The following is a 22,476-nucleotide window of genomic DNA, read 5'->3' as shown; positions in this document are numbered from 1 at the left end:
GTAGGTGATGCCCGCAGCAGTGGCGGCCGCGGGGGAGGGGGGGTCAAGACCCCATTTTCCAGTTTCTTCTTAGCAGCGACACCGTACAAAATCCCCACCTGATAATATAAATATGGCCCCACGGTCAAATACCGCTTTGACCTCATCCATGTCAGCAAACCACGTAAGTGAACCCACCTAAGACAATTTCTGACTGTATCAGATAGATAAGGGGGTTAAGGGCATGTATAATGCATAGCTCCAGGGTGATGCCTCGCATGCCATGTAGGATCGGATATCAGGTAAAGTAGGTTCAGATAGGGAAGCGGGAATTTCTGCACGAGGCGGGTGCTTGAAGAGAAAAAGTGTGGTCCGGTGTTAAAAGCTGAAAAGTTGAAGTGAAAAATAGAGATGCATGTGTACTAGTCTTTATTTTTTATTCTTAATGAGGCCCACTAGTAGGTAGCTTGCATTAGGGACAGAAAAATAAATGTAGATGTCTTATATTACTTTTTGTCATGGAACAACTATATCCACCCTAAAAGAGTAGAAAAAAATTATGGGCGGGCTATGGGAGCAATTCACTCTGTTCAGGCTTCAGATAGTACTACACAAATCTTCCTTCTGCCTCGTCCATTGCTCGGCTTTTCCCTTCTTGCTCCCTCAACCGAACTCTCCCTCTCTCCAACATTTGTCCTCCCACCAGATCTTGCCCCAAATCTCTTCTTCTCCACAAGTCATGCCCGGAACCTCTCTTCCCTGCTCCAAGGCCCAAAGCTTTGTGGATGGAAATCTGTGATGGCTTCCCCAACCCCAACTCCAATCTAGATCTTGCTGGTCTTCCCCGAGCACTTGTTACCCGCCGGTGACGGTCGTCCGTGCGGTACTGAGCTCCTTCCTTCCTCTAGCAGTGCATCTCGGAGTGGCGGTCACACCAAAGGCACAAGTTATTTTGAGGAGCGAGCGGGTCACCGAGGCATGGAGGTGGTGGTGGCAGTGGCGAGCGCTGCGGCGACCAGCGTGGTTCCGAAGCTGTTCACAGTCTTAGAGAACAAGTTGCGGGGGTTGGAGGACATTGAGGAAGACGTCCGCTCCTTGCATCGAGAGCTTGGCATGATTTCTGCTTCTAGCGAGGATCAGATCTCGCACAAGGGGCAGCCCAGTCCCAGTGCCGTAAAGTCTATGAAGGAATTCTGTGATTTGGCACATAACATCGAGGACTGCCTAGACCAGTTCATTCCTTGCGCTGAATGCGGCAAGGGAGAACTGAAGATCCGGGATCCAAGCAAGTTTCGTGATGAGATCGCGAGACTCAAGCGGGAGCTGGATGCGGCACAACAGCGGAAGGACAGATACGTCGTTGCCGAATCCAACGTCGACAACAGCAGCACCGCTGACGTGGAGGATACGGGCAGAACATATGAGGCTTGTCCTGCAGTGGGCATCGAGCAAGCAAAGGAGGAGCTTCGGGCGTTGTTAGTTGGCGGCGAAGCAAGCAAGCTGAGGGTGGTCTCCATCGTCGGATTTGGGGGCTCGGGGAAAACCGCACTCGCCTGGGAAGTGTACAATTGCCCTCAAGTCGCCAAGGAATTCAGTTGTCGTGCCTGGGCGACCATGGCGTGCAAGCAGAAACACGACATCTCTGGCAAGGAGGCACTCTTGAAGGCTATACAAAAGGGGCTTCTTGGAGAAAAAGCACTGGAGCCTGTGCAACAGACACCCAAGGAGCTGGAAGACAATATCAGTCATCTTCTCCGGACTAATAGGTGAGGATTAATCCTAAACTGCCACTCGGAATATTCACAACTTGATACCGTGAAGAAATATAAGAGCGTTTAAATCACTAAAGTAGTAGTGATCTAAACACTTATATTTCTTTACAGATATTTTATCATCAGTTTAGCTCTGCTTAATTGTAGGATTCAATTTGTATCTAAGATTCAAAGGAATTTGATAGGATTTCTGGATGATTTAGATCATTAGGAATTTCTCTATGCTTGTTGTTTGATTCGTAGTTTTCGAATCCTTAGGATTCATTTGCACTCTATTTTTGGAGGTACATTTCCATCCGTTGAAACCTCTTTGTAGATTTCATTTGTTTTTTCTGTGTTGTAAAACACTTTTGGTCCAAATTTCTTCAGTTTTATAGTTGTATCATTAGGTTTTCACTGACAGTATTAATATCTCAGTTCAATATGAAACCCAACGATCATAGTGAGTGGCATTGCCCTTAGGCTATTTCTGGTGTCGTTGGTCACTAGTTAATTTCAGGGGGGGGAAATTGCACCAGGATTTACTAAAAATAGAGAACTTTTCGTACTATTAGAGTTATTCATTAGTTATGCAAACATCAAATGGTAATTGCTGGAAAAAATGGTAAGGATAAGCAAGAATTTTCGTGCAACTACTGGACAGGTTAGCTGATCAAGTCATTGGTTCGTATTTCCAGTAGAATGCTTGCATACCAAATATATTTTGAAGATACTTTATCCCCTGTAGAGTTCAGTAGTCTGAAACGTTTATCAATTTGGCTGACAGGTGTTTAGTTGTAATTGATAACATCAAGATGGAGCTCTGGCACGCAATAAAACATATCTTCCCAGATGAAACAGAGAGCAGAATCCTAGTGACCACAACTGTGACCACAGTAGCTAATGCCTGCAGTAACGGTTATGTGTACATTATAAGATCTCTTAGTGCAAAACAGTCCAAGGATTATCTAGACAAGAAGCTTTCCGTCCATGGATGCTCATTGGAAGTGGAGTGGGGTACCCCAATCGTGAAGAAATGTGATGGTCACCCACTTGCTCTTGTTAGTGTTGTCGAAGCATTGCAAGGTTGCAGAGTGGTGACACGAGATCACTGTGAAGCAATAAGCGAGAACCTGGGTTCCCAAATGGAGGAGAACTGGAATGGTCACTTCACAAAACTGCAACAAGTTCTAATGAATGATTACAGCAGTCTGCCTGACAATTCTTCAAGAGCCTGCTTACTATACACAAGTATATTCCCAAATGGTCGCCCCTTCAACACGAACAGTCTTACGAGGCGATTGTCAGCCGAAGGGTACATAAAGGGTGATGATAAACGCAGTGCCCAGCAGGTTGCATATGACCGCTTGGATAAATTGATGGACCGGAACATCATCCGGCCTATCGACGCACACAACAATTCAAAAGTGAAGACGTGCAGAACACATGGAATCATGAATCAGTTAATGTTGTATAAGTCCAGGTCTTTGAATTTCATTTCTACATCTTTTAATGATAAAAACAGAAGTGATTGCCGTCACCTGGTTATTCAAAATCACAGAAACGGTAACAGCTTTGGTCCAGCAACAAGTGGCAAGGCCAAGCAGCTGCGTCCCCGGTCTCTGACAGTCTTTGGGAGTGCAGGAGAGGCCGTTTCAGAATTGAAGAGTTGTGAGCTGCTGAGAGTGTTGGATCTTAAAGAATGCAATGATTTGAATGACCAACATCTCAAGGACATATACAAGCTGTTGCATATAAAATATCTGACCCTCGGGAGTTCTGTGAGCCGGCCTTTAGATGGAATGAAAAAGCTACATTGTTTAGAGACACTCGACTTGAGGAAGAGGAAAATAGAGACACTGCCACTGGAAGTCATCAGTCTGCCCCACCTAGCATACCTGTTGGGAAAGTTTAAGCTAAGCAAGTTGAGTGAGAGCAATCTTAAAAAGTTCGGGTCAAAGAAATGCAACTTGAAGACTGTAGCAGGAGTTGTTGTTGACAGCGACTCTGGATTTCCCAAACTGATGGTCCATATGAATCAACTGAGAAAGGTCAAGATATGGTGCGAGCCCACTGGAACAGATTGCGATAGCCAGGGATCTGGCGATAGCATACTGGATTCACTTTCACTAGCCATTCAAAAGTTTGCTAAGGCTGGCATAGATACTCCAGTACGTGACCTTGATACTCCAGTAGGTGACCGTGGTCGCCTATCACTCCATTTCAACAATTATTCTGAAGGTCTGTTGCACGGTCGAGATGACCCCACATTTCTTGGTTATCTTAGCTCGCTGAAACTGCAGGGCAGACTGCGTCAGTTCCCTCAGTTTGTTATGTCCATCTGTGGTCTGGAAGAGCTGTGCCTTTCATATACTAATCTGACAGGGGACGATCTTCTAAAAGGTCTGTGTCATCTACAGCGCTTGGTTTATCTCAAACTGGTCGAAGTCCATCTTGCGGATTTATACTTAGAAGATGGGGATCTCCCAAGACTGCAACGTCTATGCCTCGTGGTGCAAAAGCCAATATTCCCCACTATCCGACAAGGCGCTCTGCCGAAACTCACTTCAGTTCAGTTGCTCTGTGATGGTTTGGAAGATCTTGGTGGCATCGAAATGGAATTGTTCAAGGACCTTCAGGAAATCGCTCTGGACTCTATGGTCAGCCAGGAAACCATAAAATTCTGGGAAGATGAAGCTAAGAAGCACCCCAGGAGGCCAAGGGTTATCTTGCTCGATAAGGTTGTTGCTCCAGCCGAAGCTATGGCTCCGGTGAAATATGTTGCCTCCCGCAAAGTCTACAACAATTGGTACGCCGACGCTCCGCAGCGGAAGTTGCAGAGGTCATGTCAAGTAACACCTTTGCGCGAGCAGTCTCCACCACCTCGCTCTCAGTCTGATGAAGCTCAAGTTCGTAATGGATTAGGTTTGCACATTTCTCACGCCATTCATTGCTCTACAAACATAGCAAAATACTGTTGCATGTTTAGTTGTCAATAAAGTTCTACACGTTCTGGATAGCTAAAAAATATCTTATTTTTTATTTTTCGAATTCCAGCTTTGCTATCTTGTTGTGAAGCACCAGAAGCCCGTGAAGCCGAGGGCGGACGTGATGCTGGACTCAAGCCATTGCATTCATCGTCCGTTGAGCAGCCGAACAAGACAGTGCCGTCGATCATGCCCAACGGAAGCAAGGAGGTGTGAGTGACACAGGGGCCTGGAAATCTCTTCTCTAGGTCGTCCAGTCTATTTAATTTCTGAATAAATTCCGGCCATTTACTAGCTTCGACAGATGCTTCTGTCTGGATGCTGCACGGCAACCGGGAAAAGACTTATTTTCTATTCATGTATCGGTCACCCTTTAAATTTCGTATTTATGGGTTCTGCACCCGAATCTGTGTTGGTGGACAAATGTATTATGTCAGTCTTATCGACGATTTATGATAAATTCACTTGGACCTATTTATTTCATGCGAATTTTTGTGGTAGGAATGCTTTTGTTCAATTTTCTTTTTAAAAAAAACATGCATTGGGCAACGACTAGAGAATCCAACGGCCGATGCTCGGCTGTAGACAAGATTCTCTGCTGGATTTAATCGTCGTCCGTCCGCAAATCGTCAAACACTGTCGTCGGCCTAGCAATGCTCGTCCAAGAATTATGTTGTTGCACACTGGGGTTTCACTTCATCTGAATGATTCTTCCCAAGGTTTGCCGCATCTACATCAAGGATGCAGCACCAAATTGTCTCACACAATCCTAGTCCTAGTCCTAAAAGGATTCGATAAAAGGCCAGCTGCACCTCCTGATGAAGGTAACTCTTTTTCGCATCTAGTCCTGGGGACGCTGAGTATGCACAAGAGCAGAGCAACATGTCCTGGGGACAGAGCATTTTCCTTTTCTGATGGAGGCGGGAACAGAGCATGTACTCTGCTTTGAGCAGAGTCGGGGCCATTCTCTTCCTCTTGGATTCGAGACTAAAAGGGGCCTGGCCCAGCCCGGCCCGCTCCTCTTGGGTTGGACTAAGAGGGGTCCGCCCGACTCATCCGAGGGAGAGTATGCGGCGGCGGCGCAGGTGGTCGGCGCCGCGCCTGTGCTTCTCCCAGTCCCAGTCCCAGCCGACGCCACGCAGCCCCGCTCTCCGCATCCACCACCACCAGTTAGTTCGTGCGCAGCAACATCCCGATCGACCGGGCTGCGTATGGAATGGAATGGTGATTGCAAGTCCACGCATCCGCACCGCGCGCTAGAATTTGTTAGCTGGTTATCCGCTCCTCCACCGAATTGTAGTGTAGGCATAAGATTAGTTTTCCGCATCCACCATCAAATTGTAGTGAAAACGGTTCGCGATTTGAACGCACGGAGATAAAACATTTTAAATAAATAAATTTACGGAAGAAAGAAACCCCTGGGTTCGACAAGTGGCGCATATGCAGTGCGTCACTTGTAGCAGCCTGGAAATGCGAGAGTGACCTTTACGAGGTACCACTTTATTAATGATTTAGAAAAGAGTGTGGTTAGATCATGTGCGCCACTTGTCGCACCCTACAAATGTGAGAATAACATTTGCAAGGGATATCTCTAAATTGCTGATTTAGCATGCTAGATCTCACGATTGATACTTAATCAAGTCTCGGTCAAGTGACACAACATATAAAAAGAAGAAAAAAAATTAGAACGGATCTGCAGGTAAGATCTCACAAATATAGCATCGACTGAGATTTAGCAATCCCGTATAGCAAACAAGGTGCGCACTTTTCAGCCACCCGAGACGGCTATACCCACCCCTACGGTGGTGCCGCCCATGGAGGTGAAGTCGCTCAACAAACACCTGGATCACAGTCTACTTCATGTTAAACTAGCAGGGCGCGACCAACTCGAGGGAGAAAAGAGTCGGTTTTCCCACAAGTTGTCCGGATTTTTTTTGTTTTAGGTCACCCATTTTCTTTGTTTCTTTCTCTGTTTTTCGCTATTTTTATTTTCTTTTTTTTTCATTTTCCATTGTTTCTTTATCGGTTTTCATTGATTTTTTTCTTCAGTATTGTTTGTTTCTTTCTCGTTTTCCATCAGTTTTCTTTGTTTCCTCTCGGTTTTCACTATTTTTTCATACACATCGTTTGGTATATACCTAATACATTACTAATACCACTTATTATTTTTCAAACACAAGATTAATTCTTTTTAAATACATGGTCAATATTTTACTATACAAATTTAACATTTTTTAAATGCTTGATTAACATTTTTCAGATATAAGAATAGCATTTTTTAGTACATCGTCAACCTTTTTTATACACATTTAATATTTTTTCAAATGCTTGATTAACATTTTATAAATACAAGTTTAACAAAAGATAATAATAGATGGTCTATATTTTTTAAATGCTTTATTAACAATTTCGAAATACTTATTTAACAGTTTTTTCAAATTCTTGGATTAACATTTCTTAAATACAGGTTCAACTTTTTCACACACATTGATGATTTTTTCTATGCAAGAGAAACATTTCCTCCATACACATTTAACATTTTTCAAATACAAGTTTAAGAGTTTTTTAGTACATGGTCTACATTTTTCAAATGCTTCATTAACATTTTTCAAATAGTTATTTAACAGTTTTTTCAAATCATTGGATTAACATTTCTTAAATAGCTGTTCAATTTTTTTCACGCACATTGATTATTTTTTGTATGCATGAGAAACATTTGCTCTATACACATTTAACATTTTTCAAATACAAGTTTAGCAGTTTTTTAGTAGATGGTCTACATTTTTCAAAATGTTTGATTAACATTTTTTAAATACTTATTTATATTTTTTTTCAAATTCTTGGATTAACATTTCTAAATACATGTTCAATTTTTTTCACACACATTGATTTTTTTGTATGTATGAGAAACATTTGCTCTACACACACTTAACAATTTTTAAATGCTTGGTTAACATTTTTTAATTTTTTTATGTAAATTCCTTTTGCAATTTTTTTTAATATTTGGAAGTATAAGTCAAACTTAAAAAATAAGTATAAACGAGGTTGTGGTCTCCCTTGCTCCTGGGCCGGCCCATCTCGCGCTCTCATTGACGTGAGGCTTCCCTCGGTCTCGCTAGAAGCGAGGTATAGCTGCTTGAGCAGAACCCCGCATCGCAACCTATCGGTTTACCCTCGCTGCGGAGTCCTCCTCGTTGGCACCTTAGAGAGCTCCTTTTCGGGGGAACTCCTAGTCAGCGCCTTCAGCGCCGCGCAAGCTAACCGGCGCCTGCAGCCGCGGCTGGATGGGCCGGCCCACAATGGCGCGGCAAGAAAAAAAGGTGGCCGAAAAAACTGCTATCGATCGGGATCGATCTCGCGCCCTCATGCTTCCAAAGAGCAAGGCTACCCACTTGACCAGTCAAACTGTAGTGATTATTTAGAGCGTGAAGTTTAAAAGAATAGAAACACAAACGCATTATTAATTTCGCATTATACTGTAGTGTTTATATTTTCCAATTATTTAAAAACATGTGCACATATTACAAATGAAGTTCATGCGCATGCAAAAATAGTTCGCGTACTCAAAAAATGGTTCAACAAATAAAAAAGTTCATGTATTCAAAATAAAGTTCACAGATTCAAAAGAGTTCATCGATTTTCAAAAAATGTCCATCAAACAATAAAATTAGTTCATCAATTTGAATAAAAGAAGTTCATCAATTTGAATAAAAAAAGTTCATCGGATTTCAAAAAAGTTCATCTAAATTGAAAAAAGTTCATGTATTCAACAACAAGTTTACAAATTCAAAAGAGTTCATCAATTTTCAAAAATGTTCATCAAACAATGAAAGTAGTTCATCGATTAGAATAAAAAAGTTCATCAATTTGAAAAAAGTTCATCGGATTTGGAGAAAGTTCATCAGTTTTGAAAAAAGTTCATCACCGTTGAAAAAAAGTTCATCAATGTTGAAAAAAAGTTCATCGATTTTGAGAAAAAATTCAAACAAATGAAAAAGTTCATCAAATTTGAAAAAAAAGTTCATCATTTTTGAAAAAGGTTCAAGAGTTTCAAAAAAACAGTTCATGGATTTTGAAAAAAAATTCATCTATTTGAAGAAAACAATTATGGATTTGGACAAAGAAAGAAGAAAAGAACAGAGAAAAAAGAAAAAGAAAGAAAAAAGGAAAAATGGAAGGTATAAATGGACGAAAAACGTTTTTGTTATCACAGTTAGTGGCGTAGTCTGGATGGTCACGCCACAAGCACTGATAACCAGCGATGCATTGTTCGAATCCTAGCTCGCGCTGTGTTTTTGCAGTTTTCCATAGAGTTTAGAGAGCGCAAGAAAAATGAAAGATGGGCCGGCCCACGAGATCCTGCTGCAGGCGCCGGTTAGCAAAAACAGAAGAAACCGGCGCCTGCAGCGCTAAATAGGAATTGCCCCTTTTCCGCGCCCTCAGCGCCGCTTGGTCTAGTGGGCGCTCGAAGGCAAACCATAGTGGGCCGGCCCAGCATCTGTCGCATCAAGGAAAAAAATAACATATTCATCGCTATTATTCCGCGAGACGTAGGTTTCGAACCTGCATGCCTTCTACGCCCGCACGGTTGTCGTGCTAATCACTCCAGCGCAACAATGTTGATGAAATATGTAGGAAAACAGTGCTATTTGGCAGCGGTTCCAGTCCCAGTTAGGCTTTTTCGAAAAAATAAGACGTAAATATGAAAAACATTCACCGGATTTTGAAAAAAAAGTTCACGGGTTTGAAAAAAGTTCATCAATTTTGACAAAAAAAGTTCACCAGATTCTGAAAAAATTTCACGGGTTTGAAAAAAGTTTAGCGATTTTGATAAAAAACTTTCACGGATTTTCAAAAAAAGTTCATCAATTTTTAAAAAAGTTCACGGATTATACAAAGTTCACCGGTTTTGAAAAAAGTTCATCTATTTTGTGAAAGAAAATCACACATCTAACTAGAAAAAAAAGGAAAGGAAGGAACAAAAGAGGAAAAGGGAAGTAACTAACCAAATGACGTACGTTGTCTAGTTGGGTATGGTAGCTAACAAGAAACCAGGAGGTCGCCGTTCGAATCTCACTCCCGCATGCTGTTTTTACCTTTTAAAACTGGAAAAAGAAGGAAAAATGGGCCGTCCCAGCATGGAAGTGGAGGTGTGCGCCCGTTTGTCGAAATCGAAGTAAGGGGCGCTGAAGGCGCCGAATAGGGTTTGGCGGCACCTTATCCGCCGTGTTTCCCTGGTCCCGCATGCTGTTTTTACCTTTTAAAACTGGAAAAAGAAGGAAAAATGGGCCGTCCCAGCATGGAAGTGGAGGTGTGCGCCCGTTTGTCGAAATCGAAGTAAGGGGCGCTTAAGGCGCCGAATAGGGTTTGGCGGCACCTTATCCGCCGTGTTTCCCTGGTGGCGCTCACGTCCCAGCTCACTTGGGCCGGCCCATTTAGCTGGATCGATCCTTCGATCGCTCCAGAAACAGAAAACTCTCTCGTTCGATTCAGTTGACGCGTTAAATTCACTTGACCATTAAAATTTTGTCAGCCTTGCAGTTGACCGTGTTAAATTTTCAAAGAAGTTCAAAAATAATCAAATTTGAAACAGAATTTCCCGATTTGGAATGAGTTCATCAAAATTTGGGAAAGAGTTCATGAAATTTGGAAAAAGTTCATCAATTTTGAATAAAAAATTTATCACTTTTCAAACAAGTTCATTGATTTTAAAAATAGTTCATCAATTTTCAAAAAGTTCATCAATCTTGAAAAAAGTTCATCGAACCTGGAAAAAAGTTCATCAAGTTTGAAAAAAAGTTCACAGAATTGAAAGAAGTTCATCGAATTTGATAAAAGTACATCAATTTTAAGAATAAGTTCACGAATTTCAAACAAGTTCATCCAGCCTAGGAATAAGAAAAGGAAAATAGGAAAACGAAAATAGAAGAAAAAAATAAAGAAGAAAAGGAATAAAAGTATGACAGTTAGCATATCCAGTAGGGATAGCATAGCCGTTACTATAGCTTACAGTTAAGCGTGACGTCCCCTTTTCGATTCCTAGCAGTAGGAGACATTTTTGCAGTTTGATAAACACAGAGAAAACTGGCTATATGGGCCGGCCCAGCTGAGAAGGGGGTATGCGGCCGTTGACGAGCGCTCTCTTCGGATTTTTTTTAATTTTTACGCACACATTTTCGGCTTTTTAAACGGTTTTGTCTGGGTTTTTTTGACGTTTCGGTTTTTCACCGCTCTTACTTAGCTTTTGGATTAAAAATTAGAAAAAAATTTACACGAAAAAACGTATTTTTTCTTTTTTTTCTTCCGTGAGAGCGACGATATTGCTTTTGTGAGAGTCACGGCCGTGCCTCTCGAAAATAAATAAAAAATGCATTTTCTGTATTTTTCCTTTCGTCAGAAGCACGGTTTTACTTCCGCGAGAGGCACGGTTGTGCTTTCGCGAGAGGAATGCCTCTCGAAAATGAAAAAAAATGATTTTTTTTTGTTTTTTTCCTCCCATGAGAAGCACGATTTTGCTTCCGTGAGAGGCATGGTTGTGCTTTCGCGAGAGTCATGACAGTGGCTCCTCTGAAAAGGAAAAAATGTTTTTCTCTTCTTTTTTTCCTTCCACGAGAGGCACGATTTTGCTTTCGCGAGATGCACGGTTGTGATTTCGCGAGGGTCACCGGCGTGCCTTTTTCGTAAAGGGAAAAAACCCGTGCTCCCGGTTCAGTTTTTTCGTTCGGTTTTTTTCGTGAAAAAAAGTTCGTCAAAACCTATCAACATGAGATCTAGTTTTGAAAATCTCGATGCGAGGAATCCAACGATGAAAACGATTCGAGATTTGGACGCATGGTTTAAGAGATAAAACATTTTGAATAAACGGATTTACAAAAAATAGAAAAACTTCCAGTTATGACAAGTGGCGCACATGCAGCGCGCAACTTGTCACAACCTAAAAAGGTGAGAGTGATGTTTACAATTAGTACTCCTCAATTAGTGATTCCGAATTTAGCCTGGCTACGTCTATTTATGTTGATGGAGAAAATCTCGACTACTTGTGGATTGCCGGTTTGTTACTAAATGGGCTGGGAAAAGGACTGGTTTATTATAATGGGAGCAACTAGTTAACGAGCGCTTCTTCGGAAGCCTTGCAACAATCCGCGTCACTTAGCATGCTCTCAGCCATTCACCACATGTCGCGCTCTGGACGCTCCCTTCAGATTTTACTTTTTTTATTTTTCCGCACGCGTTTTTTTTTCTTTCGCGAAAAGTCACGGTTTTTCTTCCTCGAGAGGCACAGTTGTGCTTTAGCGAAAGTCACGGCTGTGCCTTTCGGAAACAAAAAAAACGTGTTTTCTATTTTATTTTCTTTCACGAAGTCACGGTTTTTCTTCTGCGAGAGGCACGGTTGTGCGTTCGCGAGAGTCACGGCCGTACCTCTCGGAAAGGGAAAAACAAAACGTGTTTTCTGTTTTTTTTGCTTTCGCGAAATTCACGGGTTTGCTTCCGCGAGAGGCACGGTTGTGCTTTCGCAAGTCACGGCCGTGCCTCTCGGAAAGGGAAAAACAGAACGTGATTTCTATTTTTTTTTCTTTCGCGAGAGTCACGGTTTTGCTTCCGCGAGAGGCATGGTTGTGCTTTCGCGAGAGTCACGGCCATGCCTCTCGGAAAGGGAAAAAAAATACTCGTTTTCTGTTTTTCTTCTTTCGCGAGAGTCACGGTTTTGCTTTCGCCAGAGCACAGTTGTGCTTTCACGAGAGTCACGAGCGTGCCTCTTTCGGAAAGGGAAAAACACGTTTTCTGTTTTTTTCTTCCGTGAGAGTCACGGTTTTGCTTCCACGAGAGGCACGGGTGTGATTTCGCGAGAGGCACGGGCGTGCCTTTTTCAGAAAGGATAAAAAAACCATGGTCCCGGTTTGTTTTTTCCGTCCGGTTTTTTCATGAAAAAAAAGTTCATCAAAACCTATTAACATGGAATCTAGTTTTAAAGATCTCGACGCAGGGAATCCAATGATGAAAACGGTTTGAGATTTGGACGCACAATTTAAGAGATAAAACATTTTGAATAAACGGATCTACGAAAAAAGGGAAAACTCCCAGGTTACGACAAGTGACGCGCTGCATGTGCGCCACTTGTCGTGACCTGGAAAGGTGAAGTGTTCTTTGCAACGAGTACTCCTTAATTAATGATTTCGTATTATAGTCCTTCAAGTTTTCTCCCGGAGCAGCAGCCCCTTGGGACAGTTGGGCTAGACAATTTAACATGCGATGGAGGTAGAAATAAACATCAGATCTGACGCCCGAGAACGCCCCAATCACAATAATGAATAGCCAGAAAATGAAGAATGCGTGAGAGGGCTAGGATATGGTGCCGTTTTATTGTCCTAAAAATAAATAATAGCCCCACCAAAATTAAAACCACATGCCCGGGACACGAAAACCTAATAAAAAGGTCATACCGGTGACAAAAATTCCCTCCTCTCTACTCCACATCGCAGGAGGCAAGGAAGAGGGTGTTGCATATGCGTCACTTGTCGTAACCTGAGAGTTTTTCTCTTTTTTCGTAGTTCCGTTTATTCAAAACATTTTATCTCTTAAATATGTGTCCAAATTTCAAACCATTTTCATGGTTGTATTTCTCGCGTTGAGATCTTCAAAACTAGATCCCATGTTGATAGATTTGGACGAACTTTGTCTTCATGAAAGAACCCAGCGAAAAAACCGTGCCTCTCATGAAAGAAAAGAAAAATAAACTGCGCTTTTTTCGTTTCCGAGAGGCACGGCCGTATCTCTCGAGGAAGGAAAAAAAGGAAAACAAATTTTTTCCATTTCCTAGAGGCACAACCGTGCCTCTCGCGGAAGAAAAAAATGTGTTCTTTTTTCCGTTTCTGAGAGGCACGGCCGTGCCTCTCGCGGAAGCAAATCCGTACCTCTCACGAAAGCAAAACCGTGCCTATCATGGAAGAAAAAAACATTTTTTGCGTCCTCGAGAGGCACGGCTGCGAAAGCAATATCATGCCTCTCGTGGAAGGAAAAATGTGCTTCTCACAAAAGAAAAAAAAGGAAAAATATTTTTTTACGTTTCCAAGAGGCACAATCGTGCATCTTGCGGAAGCAAAAAATACACATTTTTTCGGGCAAAAAAAATTCAAATTTTTTTCATCCAAATGCTAAGAAAGACCAATGGAAAACTGAAAAACGAAAACAACCCGTCTAAAAAGCCAAAATTGTGTGTGAAGAAAATAAAAATAAAAACAAAATTCGGAGGGAGCATCAAGTGGCGTGCTCTCATCCCACTTCAAGTGACCCTTAGAAGGCTCCTGAACTAGCGCTCCTCTACTTAGTGTTCGCTCTCTACGTACCGTATCCTAGTGAACACAAAAAGAAGAAGGGAAGATTGGTTGGAGGGGAGACCGGGAACTTCAAACACCGACGGAGCAAAGAAACTGTGATGTTGACTGTGGATGGCTTCTGTATCATCTAAACTGAAACATTTCGCATGGAGATTGGCCACGAACTCGATCCCTACTGAAGTTGTTCGGCGTGTGAGAAAGATGATAGATTCCAGTCAATGTGTGATTGTGGTCAATATCGGTTCATGCAATCCTGCCCTTGTTGCACTGTTTTCCTGAAGTTGGTGTTCCTAACTTGGATTGTGGTCTGTATCACAGTTGTTGCCTTTATCTCTCCTAGAAACGATGAACTTATTGGATCCATGATTGCTGATGCCATTGACAAAGTGGGTCCAGATTGTGTCCTTTCGATTGAATCGTGTTCATCTTTTGAGACTATTGTTGATGTTGCAGAAGTAATGAAGGTTTGTTGGTTCAGCTTCTTTCTTTTATGTTCTCTAGACAAATGCTAGTTGAATGTTGTTAATTTTCATCCAAAGCCTCCCCAGAATTGATGTGAATGAGAATACTGCTATTTATCTTTGTTGTATGTAATAGTCAATTGTTTTATGAGTTTTGGCTGACAGCAATCAGGTAGTCATATGCTCTCTATTTCTTTGCATAAATGGAAAAAATCTTCCTCCCCAGTCCCCACAAGAAACAATCTGTCTATTGTTAGTTGTTTGCATGTTGTACAATAGCTAGCTCAACTGCATGTGTTCTTTTTTCCAGTCAAGTCAATTAATATAATTTATGAGTCAAATTGTACTACATGCTAATTATTCTTGTTCGGTTGAAGAGAAGAATTCATGACAGAGAGCGACTTTCTTTGCAAACATGGGTTTTCGTTGAAGACTTGCTTGATATGTGCCGGCCATTGAGCCATGGCTATCTGTGACATTGATCATTGGAGTAGGCTTTCTAAATATTCTCAGTCCATGCTTGTGGTACACATGATGGTATGTGCCAAGGCTTGGTTGTCTTGACGCGTCCAAGCTCAAAGTGCACTAGCCCCTTCTTGAAATTCCAGGAAAAGTTGTGTCTTTTTTGAGCAACCATATAGATGAATAATTTTTGGCCTCTGATGATCATCTGGAACTGAAATATATGAGCTCTAGTGGTGCCAGGTGTCTCTCCTTCACAGGCTTGTGAGGCTTACGAGGTTGCTTTGCTTGCACACATGCATGGCACTTAGAGCCTTTGGCTAAAGTGAAACTCGGGATTAAATTCATCTTAGCCAGCCGCGTCATACAACCGAAATTTATGTGACAAAGACATGAATGCCAAACCTCACATTCATTCACATTAGAATGAATTTGGTTCACAACTTTATTATAGAAATCCTCGAGGGAAAGGCGGAACAAACCACCACAATCATATCATTTTTCAACAAATAGTCCATACCGGGATACGACTACTTTGTTAGACTCAAATACTAATTTAAACCCTTCCTTACATAGAAGGGAGCCACTAACGAGATTCTTCTTGATAGCGGGGACATGTTGCATGTTCTTTAGTTGCACGATCTTTTCCGAAGTAAACTTCAGATCTACCGTGTCAACACCATGAACAGAAGCATGCGAGCCGTTCCCCATCAGGACGGAACAATCTCGTGTGACCTGGTAAGAAGAAAACAAAGACACATCAGCACACAAATGAATATTGGCCCCAGTGTCAACCCACCAATCGATGGACTGACAAACTAAAAGTACGGTAAACAGATTACCATACCCTGATGCCGCATCATTGTTGCTCAGAGTCATATTGACATACTTTGTGTCCTGTCCTGGCTTTTTATACTTGTTTGGGCACTTGTTTGCTCAATGTTCCTCTGAACCACAAGTGAAGCAGCCATCTCTCTTCTTATCTTTCTTCTTACCCTTCTTCTTAAAGGTAGTATTCTGATGGACAGAGTTCTTTCCCTTGAACTTGTGGAAGTTCTTCTGCACCATATTGGCGCTAGAAGAACCCTCTGCCCCTTTCATGTGTGAGTCCTTTGCTCTCGAGTTCTGCTCAACACTTAGATGATCGATGACATCCTCAACAGAGAATTCATGTATCAAGTGCTTGAGAGAAGTAGCAAAGTTCCTCCATCCAGGAGGGAGTTTTGCAATAATGCAACCCGCGACAAACTTGTCCGGTAACTCACACTTCAGGAGCTCCAGCTCCTTAGCGATGCATTGTATCTCATGGGCCTGGTCCAATACAGAACGGTTATCAACCATCTTGTAATCATGGAACTGCTCCAGAGCATACAACTCGCTTCCAGCACCGGTTGTGCCGAATTTAGCTTCGAGCACATCCCACAAATTCTTGGCAACGCGCATATGGAGATATGCGTCGACTAACTTGTCTCTGATCACAGTAAGAACGGCTCCCACAAAGATGGTGGTTGCCTCCCTAAACGCATTTTCCTGTTCAGGAGCAATAGTTACCGTGGGAGACACACCACCAACCCAGAACACGTTCATTGATGTGAGCCACAAGGTAGTCCTCGTCTGCCAACGCTTAAAATGTGTTCCAGTAAATCAGAGTAGCGGCGAAGCCATGAGTCGAAAAGTGCCTAAAATAAGGTTTTTGGATTGTTGGAAATATTAGCACTTTTCTGACTAATCTAATCCACGAGTAAACAGTAAGCACGGCAAATACGGTATGCATCTCATACCGATAACTAAGCATGTGAGCATGTACAATATATAAAACCGAAACATCTATGAACAACATATATACGGCGCAGCACATGAACGAGCAAATAGGGGATGAACGAGTCATACCCTCCGGTTGGCCAGGCCAACGCGACGGCGGCAGCGGCAGCCTCGGCATCGGCCAAGGCCTTCTTCTTGGCGGCGGCGGCGTCAGCCATGGGGTCGATGGAAGGGAAGTAGTGGAAGCAGAGGCAGACGGAGATGGGGACGGATCGGGAGCAGTCGCGTCGAGACGCTCCCTAAAAACCTTATTGTCGTTCTCCCGGGAGGATCTCGAACGACAGGGTTCCGGAGGCACCTACTCTCCGGAAGCAGCACAGTGAGAGGAACAATAGATGACGGGTTCACTCCACTGGCCAGCGCCTTCCTGAGCGGCAAAAATAAGCTTCGGCTCGGCTCATTCCCGCAACCCGCGGCGCGCGCGCACGTGCGCGTCGTGGCGAGGCGAAACGGGCGGCGGAGGAGGAGCGCGCGTGTACAACTCCTATTTCCAAACTCTCAATAGCAAGTGGTAGAGCAGCCCTTATAAAGAGGTCTCGCTCTTTTTACTATAGCAGTAGCAGTATGGGATTAAACTCCCCACACTTCCCACCACTTGCCGTACACATGCATGGACCTTAGAGATTAACTAGGGATTATTTTCTTATATGGGCCTAAGCCCATCCATAATCCATCAACATATATGTGGTGACTTAGAGATGAGGATGGTTGGACGTTGATTGGAAGGCTTAAAACTTAACTGGGATTTAAGAAAAATTCAGGCACTTACGAATATATAACCCCTTTTATTGTTAACATGTGCAGGCTTATTGTGGGATCAGTGACGTCGACTGGTTTCAAAGGAACTTGGAGCAGCTTATGTACATCATTTCCGATGCTGATTATTCTTCTAGCTACAGATCGGGCGGGTGTGAACTTGAAGCAAAATTTGGCAGAGGTCATAGCCCTAAGTTTACTGCAAGAATCAGCTACCATTGATCAGCCATCTGCAGCATTGTGCTAGGCTTACTAAGTTCACTTGTCGTGATCACCCGATTGCATCGCTAATCGTGGCCTGTAACCATTGCAACAACTGCATTGTCCAAGAAATGTATGACCTGCACTGTATGTACCAGTAGAGAACCTCTTGCCAGTTCCCACTTCCCAGGGATGTTATTAGGAATCATAGGCCAATTATTACAAATTTTATGATCCTCACGGGTTTGATAAATTCTGGACAAACTGCGCATAAACAGTTCGAATCACACATGAAACAGATTCAGAGTTTCCTTTCAATCAGGGAGGCCAGACTCTGCCCAGTGCCGACCAGTGTATCTCTGTCCAGTCCTAGCCAAAAGGTACTGAAGCGTGGCACTGTCAGAGGATGCAGCGTCGGGCAGAGACGCAGTTCGTGCTTCTCTACGACTGCGACTCATCTAAGTATGCCGATTGCAAATTCGATTCAGAGTTTCGGACTCGCCTCCTTCAACCTTAATTCCTGATGATTCTGCGGTTGACCACTGAGCTACCCCGGCCGAGTGTGAGGTGTGTTTTGCTTCCCCTTGGCTCGAATCATTTTTTGGAGTGCATGATAGTTCGGTGTTGATGCTTATGTTTCTGGAACAAATGATTTTTTTTCTTCTCTGTATCTGGTACAGAAACTAGCAATTATTTGTCCAAGAAGCTTAGCTGCACCCTGTATCTCCCACTCCACATTTCGGTACGCAGATTGCACATTGGATTACAACTGATCACCTAGATGGGGGCTCACCCTGGATGCCCCTGTAGTAGAACCTTGTTTCAGTCAACTATTTAATTTACATGGGGTTGGGTCGCCTGATTGTGATACCCATTTCAACAATCAGTGCTGGGTCCATCTTAATAATTAAGTTCCTACTTGCAATGGCTGCCCACTTGAACAAATCACGCCTCTCGGACGAGTGCCATCGTTCTCACTGCGGATCTTGTCTAGAGTTAGTGATTCCAAAAAGCTTAGCTACATTCTGAAGTACTGAAACTAGCAATTAGTTGTCCGAGATGCTTAGATGCATTCTGAATCTCTTACTCTCATTCGATATGAAGATTGCCACTGGATTCCAACTCCTACTCATCGCTTAATTTGAAAAATGGCGTCATGTGGTTTCATTATGATGAATGGAGCCGGGGAGATGGTCTCCCTGTTCATCTAAAACCTTGTTTCGGTCAACTATTTAATTTAAATGGGGTTGCATCCCTTGATATCCATCTCAATAATGGGTGACGGGACCCTCTTAATAATTAAGTGCCTACTTGCAATGGTCGGCGATTTCAACAAATCACGCCACTTTGACGAGTGCCATCGTTCTCGTTGTGGATTCTTTCTAGACTTAGTGATTTCAAGAAGCTGAGCTGCATTCTGAAGTATGGAAACTAGTGATTAGTTGTCCAAGATGATTTGTTGCATTCTGAAGTACTGAAACTCGTAATTAGTTGTCCAAGATGCTTAGATGCATTCTGAATCTTCTACTACTCATTCGATATGCAGATTGCCATTGGATTCTGACTCCGACGCATTGGCGCATGCACTTCGACGACTCCGACTCTGAAACTCGTAGTAACAAATTTTATTATCTTTTCTCCGATAGAAACTTTGAGGTCTTTTTGTAGTTCTTTGTGTGGATTGAATATTATGATCGTAAAGTTGTTTGATACATATCGTAGAATTAATTCACGGATACTCGTGGTGACATTGAAGTATCTAGGTGACATTAGAGTTGGTTGATGTGTGTCATATGGTGTTATTTTAGTACGAACTCTTGATTATAGATCGATCGGAAAGAATAGCTTGTGTTACTTTAGTACGAACACTATGATAGATTGATCGGAAAAAATAGCTTTGAGGTAGTTTCGTACCCTACAAACAATTTCTATCTTTTGTTCTCCGCTAATAGGAATTCGGGAGTGATTCTTTATTGCACTTTGAGGGATAATCATATGATCCAACTATATTAGCACTGTTGAGAGATTGCACTAGTGAAAGTACGGACCATAGGCCTTGTTTTCAAGTATTGCAATACCGTTTTTTTGCCCTACCTTGCTGTTTTTATTTATTCAAATTACAAAAATATATTTCTATCATCCATATTACACTTTTATCACCATCTCTTCGCCGAACTAGTGCACCTATACAATTTGTCATTGTATTGGATGTGTTGGGGACACAAGAGATTTCTTGTATTTGGTTGCAGGGTCGTTTGAGAGAGACCATCTTCATCCTACACCTCTCACGGATTGATAAACCTTATGTCATCCACTTGAGGGAAAATTGCTACTGTCCTACAAAACTCTACGCTTGGAGGCCCAACACGTGTCTACAAAAATAAAGTTGCGTAGTATCACCAATACATCGATTTATTGATAGAAATAAACTTAATAGATGTTGGTGCACTCCTTAGTAGAATCGAAGGCAATGATGTGGCTGCATGTGCAACTAGAGGGAAAGCAACGTCTACTTCTTTCGAACTAAGGATAAAGAAAGAAGACTGCAAAATCAAGAATCCGCAGATAAACAATGAATGCATGGAGAAGATATTAGTCCAACTTGTGAGAGCAGTTATGGAAGTTGAAAATCTTCTAAAATGCATACTTGTGGTTCTTGTTTTCTTTGGTCTTACTATTCTAGCAAAGATTTGGTGATGTCTTATCTATCCAATGTTGTTGAAAAAACAAAGAAATGCATTATGCTAGATCAAATTAAGGTGCAAATTTAGGTTTTCCGGGCCGGGAGGAGCTGCGCCAGATCAGACCCCGCAAATCCGACACGTAAAAAAGCATATTTCGCGAATATTTTTTTACGGGTCCGTTATGCGGGGTCTGCAATTGCGGCCTTCCGCGCCAGCCCGCCAAGGTGTTTTTCCGTGAACTGCAAACATGTTTTGCGGGCGGGCCGGATGCGGGGTCTGCTCGAGTTGCTCTTAGATGCACCAGTTTCTCCCAGTTTATTGCAGATTTCAACGTGTGTACGGATGAAGCTGCAAGGAGGATTTTACTGCTAAAGTGGTGCAGGTCTAGCGTGATTTCTGGGGAGTAGTTGACGGGAAACAAATCGCAATTAGTGCAACATGCAAACTAACTACCTAGGCCCACCTATTCAATCACACGGCCCATTTGTTGTGAAATAGTACTCCCTCCGTCTAGATGAATAAGTCATCTTAGGTTGTGCACCGTGACCAAGAAGGAGGGGAAAACGAGATAATTTAATGTTGATTTGCTAATTAATAGCATTGCATGCAATGAACTAACTATTGCATGTCGTGTTTGATAGTCTCGAGTCATTGAAAACATGCACCCCCACATCTTTTATTGGTTGATAAGAAACAAGAAATGAGATGTGAGTTAATGCACCGCGTCTAAGTATTTTGGGATTATTTGGTTTTCGTAAAATGACTTATACTCTTAGACAGAAGGAGTAGTCTAACAGGATGCTAATATTAGTAGTCTAATTTAAATGGGGTTGCATCCCTTAATATCCATCTCAATAATCGGTGAAGGGATCCTCCTAATAATTAAGTCCCTACTACCGGCGGAACAGGAGCCACTGGAGCAACGGGACAGGGTGGACAAGCTACCTCGCCAGAGAGTACGCCCCACAGCAGAAGACCGCGCATATGGATACACATGAAGCCCACAAACTCAGCATAGTTGGTGCCATCAAAGAGCACCGAGCAGCGAGGAACAGCCACATAGCCCGAAGAGGACATACTGAAATATCTCACTGTTTTTTTTTGCAGTCAACGGGTCCTCAACTCAATCTAGATCGAGGGGATCTTGAGCCAGAAAGCGAGCGAGGCCTCAAGAGAGCGGCCGCGGGCAGGAAGCACGAGCCCGATGCAGCCAGGCGAGCAGCGCAGGCAGGCGGACGGGGAACGCGTGGCCCGGGGCCCGACGTGAGAGGAGGAGGAGTACACGGCCCAGCACGGTCGCGACCCGGACGGGATCGAGCAGAGCAGGCTCTCCCGAGGCGGGATCGAGCAGAGGAGGCTCTCCCGCGGTCGGTCGGCCGGCCGGCAGGAGCAGAGGAGGCGCTCCCGCGGGCCAAGATGCGCCAGTCGAGGAGGACGAGGCGGAATCGAGCAGAGCAGACTCGCAGCAGAGGAGGCGCTCACGCGGGCCAAGATGCGCCAGTCGAGGAAGACAAGGCCGAACGGGACAGCCGCGGCAGCGGATCCGGACGGGATGAGAGCGACGACGGCGGCCAGAATCGAGCAGAGGATCACGGAGTTGCAGCGTGCGGGGAAGCGAGGGAAACCTAAGCATCTGATACCATGTTATGAATGAGCAACTAGTATTCACTGAGGGCCAGAGGCCAGTACATATACATGTGTGACAAAGTGCAGAAAACTCCTTATACATTAGGGATATACAGACAAGTGACTATACACATCTAACACCAATGACATATGACTCACATTGTTCGAGTACGTTGGGTACAATATACTGTGTTCTCTCTCGCGCGCACACACAAAAGTTGTTCCCTCTTTCAAATGATTTGCTTTCATACTTGACCTTTCACTTCCGAATGCTCTTTTGTATCATTCAACAAGAAATAAAACCCAGAAGAGGCTATGTATTATCACATACTCAGTCATGACCATCATTTTCTTCTTTACATTTGTTACATATATCAGTAAAAATTTAATAAAACTAAACCATATGCGTTTGA

The 22,476-nt window shown here is 43.1% G+C and overlaps 1 protein-coding gene across 1 annotated transcript; it reads left to right on the top strand.

Moving 5' to 3' along the window:
• Positions 1-571: 571 nt before the first annotated feature.
• Positions 572-5,200, top strand: LOC125522819 (disease resistance protein RGA4). The gene is made up of 3 exons (XM_048687853.2): positions 572-1,745; positions 2,518-4,655; positions 4,788-5,200. Exons 1-3 carry the CDS (start codon positions 958-960, stop codon positions 4,931-4,933), a joined length of 3,072 nt encoding a protein of 1,023 aa, XP_048543810.1. The 5' UTR covers positions 572-957; the 3' UTR covers positions 4,934-5,200.
• Positions 5,201-22,476: the final 17,276 nt, after the last annotated feature.

Source organism: Triticum urartu, chromosome 2A (genome assembly GCF_056163025.1).
Source record: "Triticum urartu cultivar PI428250 chromosome 2A, HENAU_Tu73, whole genome shotgun sequence".
Lineage (NCBI taxonomy): Eukaryota > Viridiplantae > Streptophyta > Magnoliopsida > Poales > Poaceae > Triticum > Triticum urartu.
The sequence above is the reverse complement of the archived record's forward strand: the minus strand, read 5'-3'. Positions and strand labels throughout refer to the sequence as shown.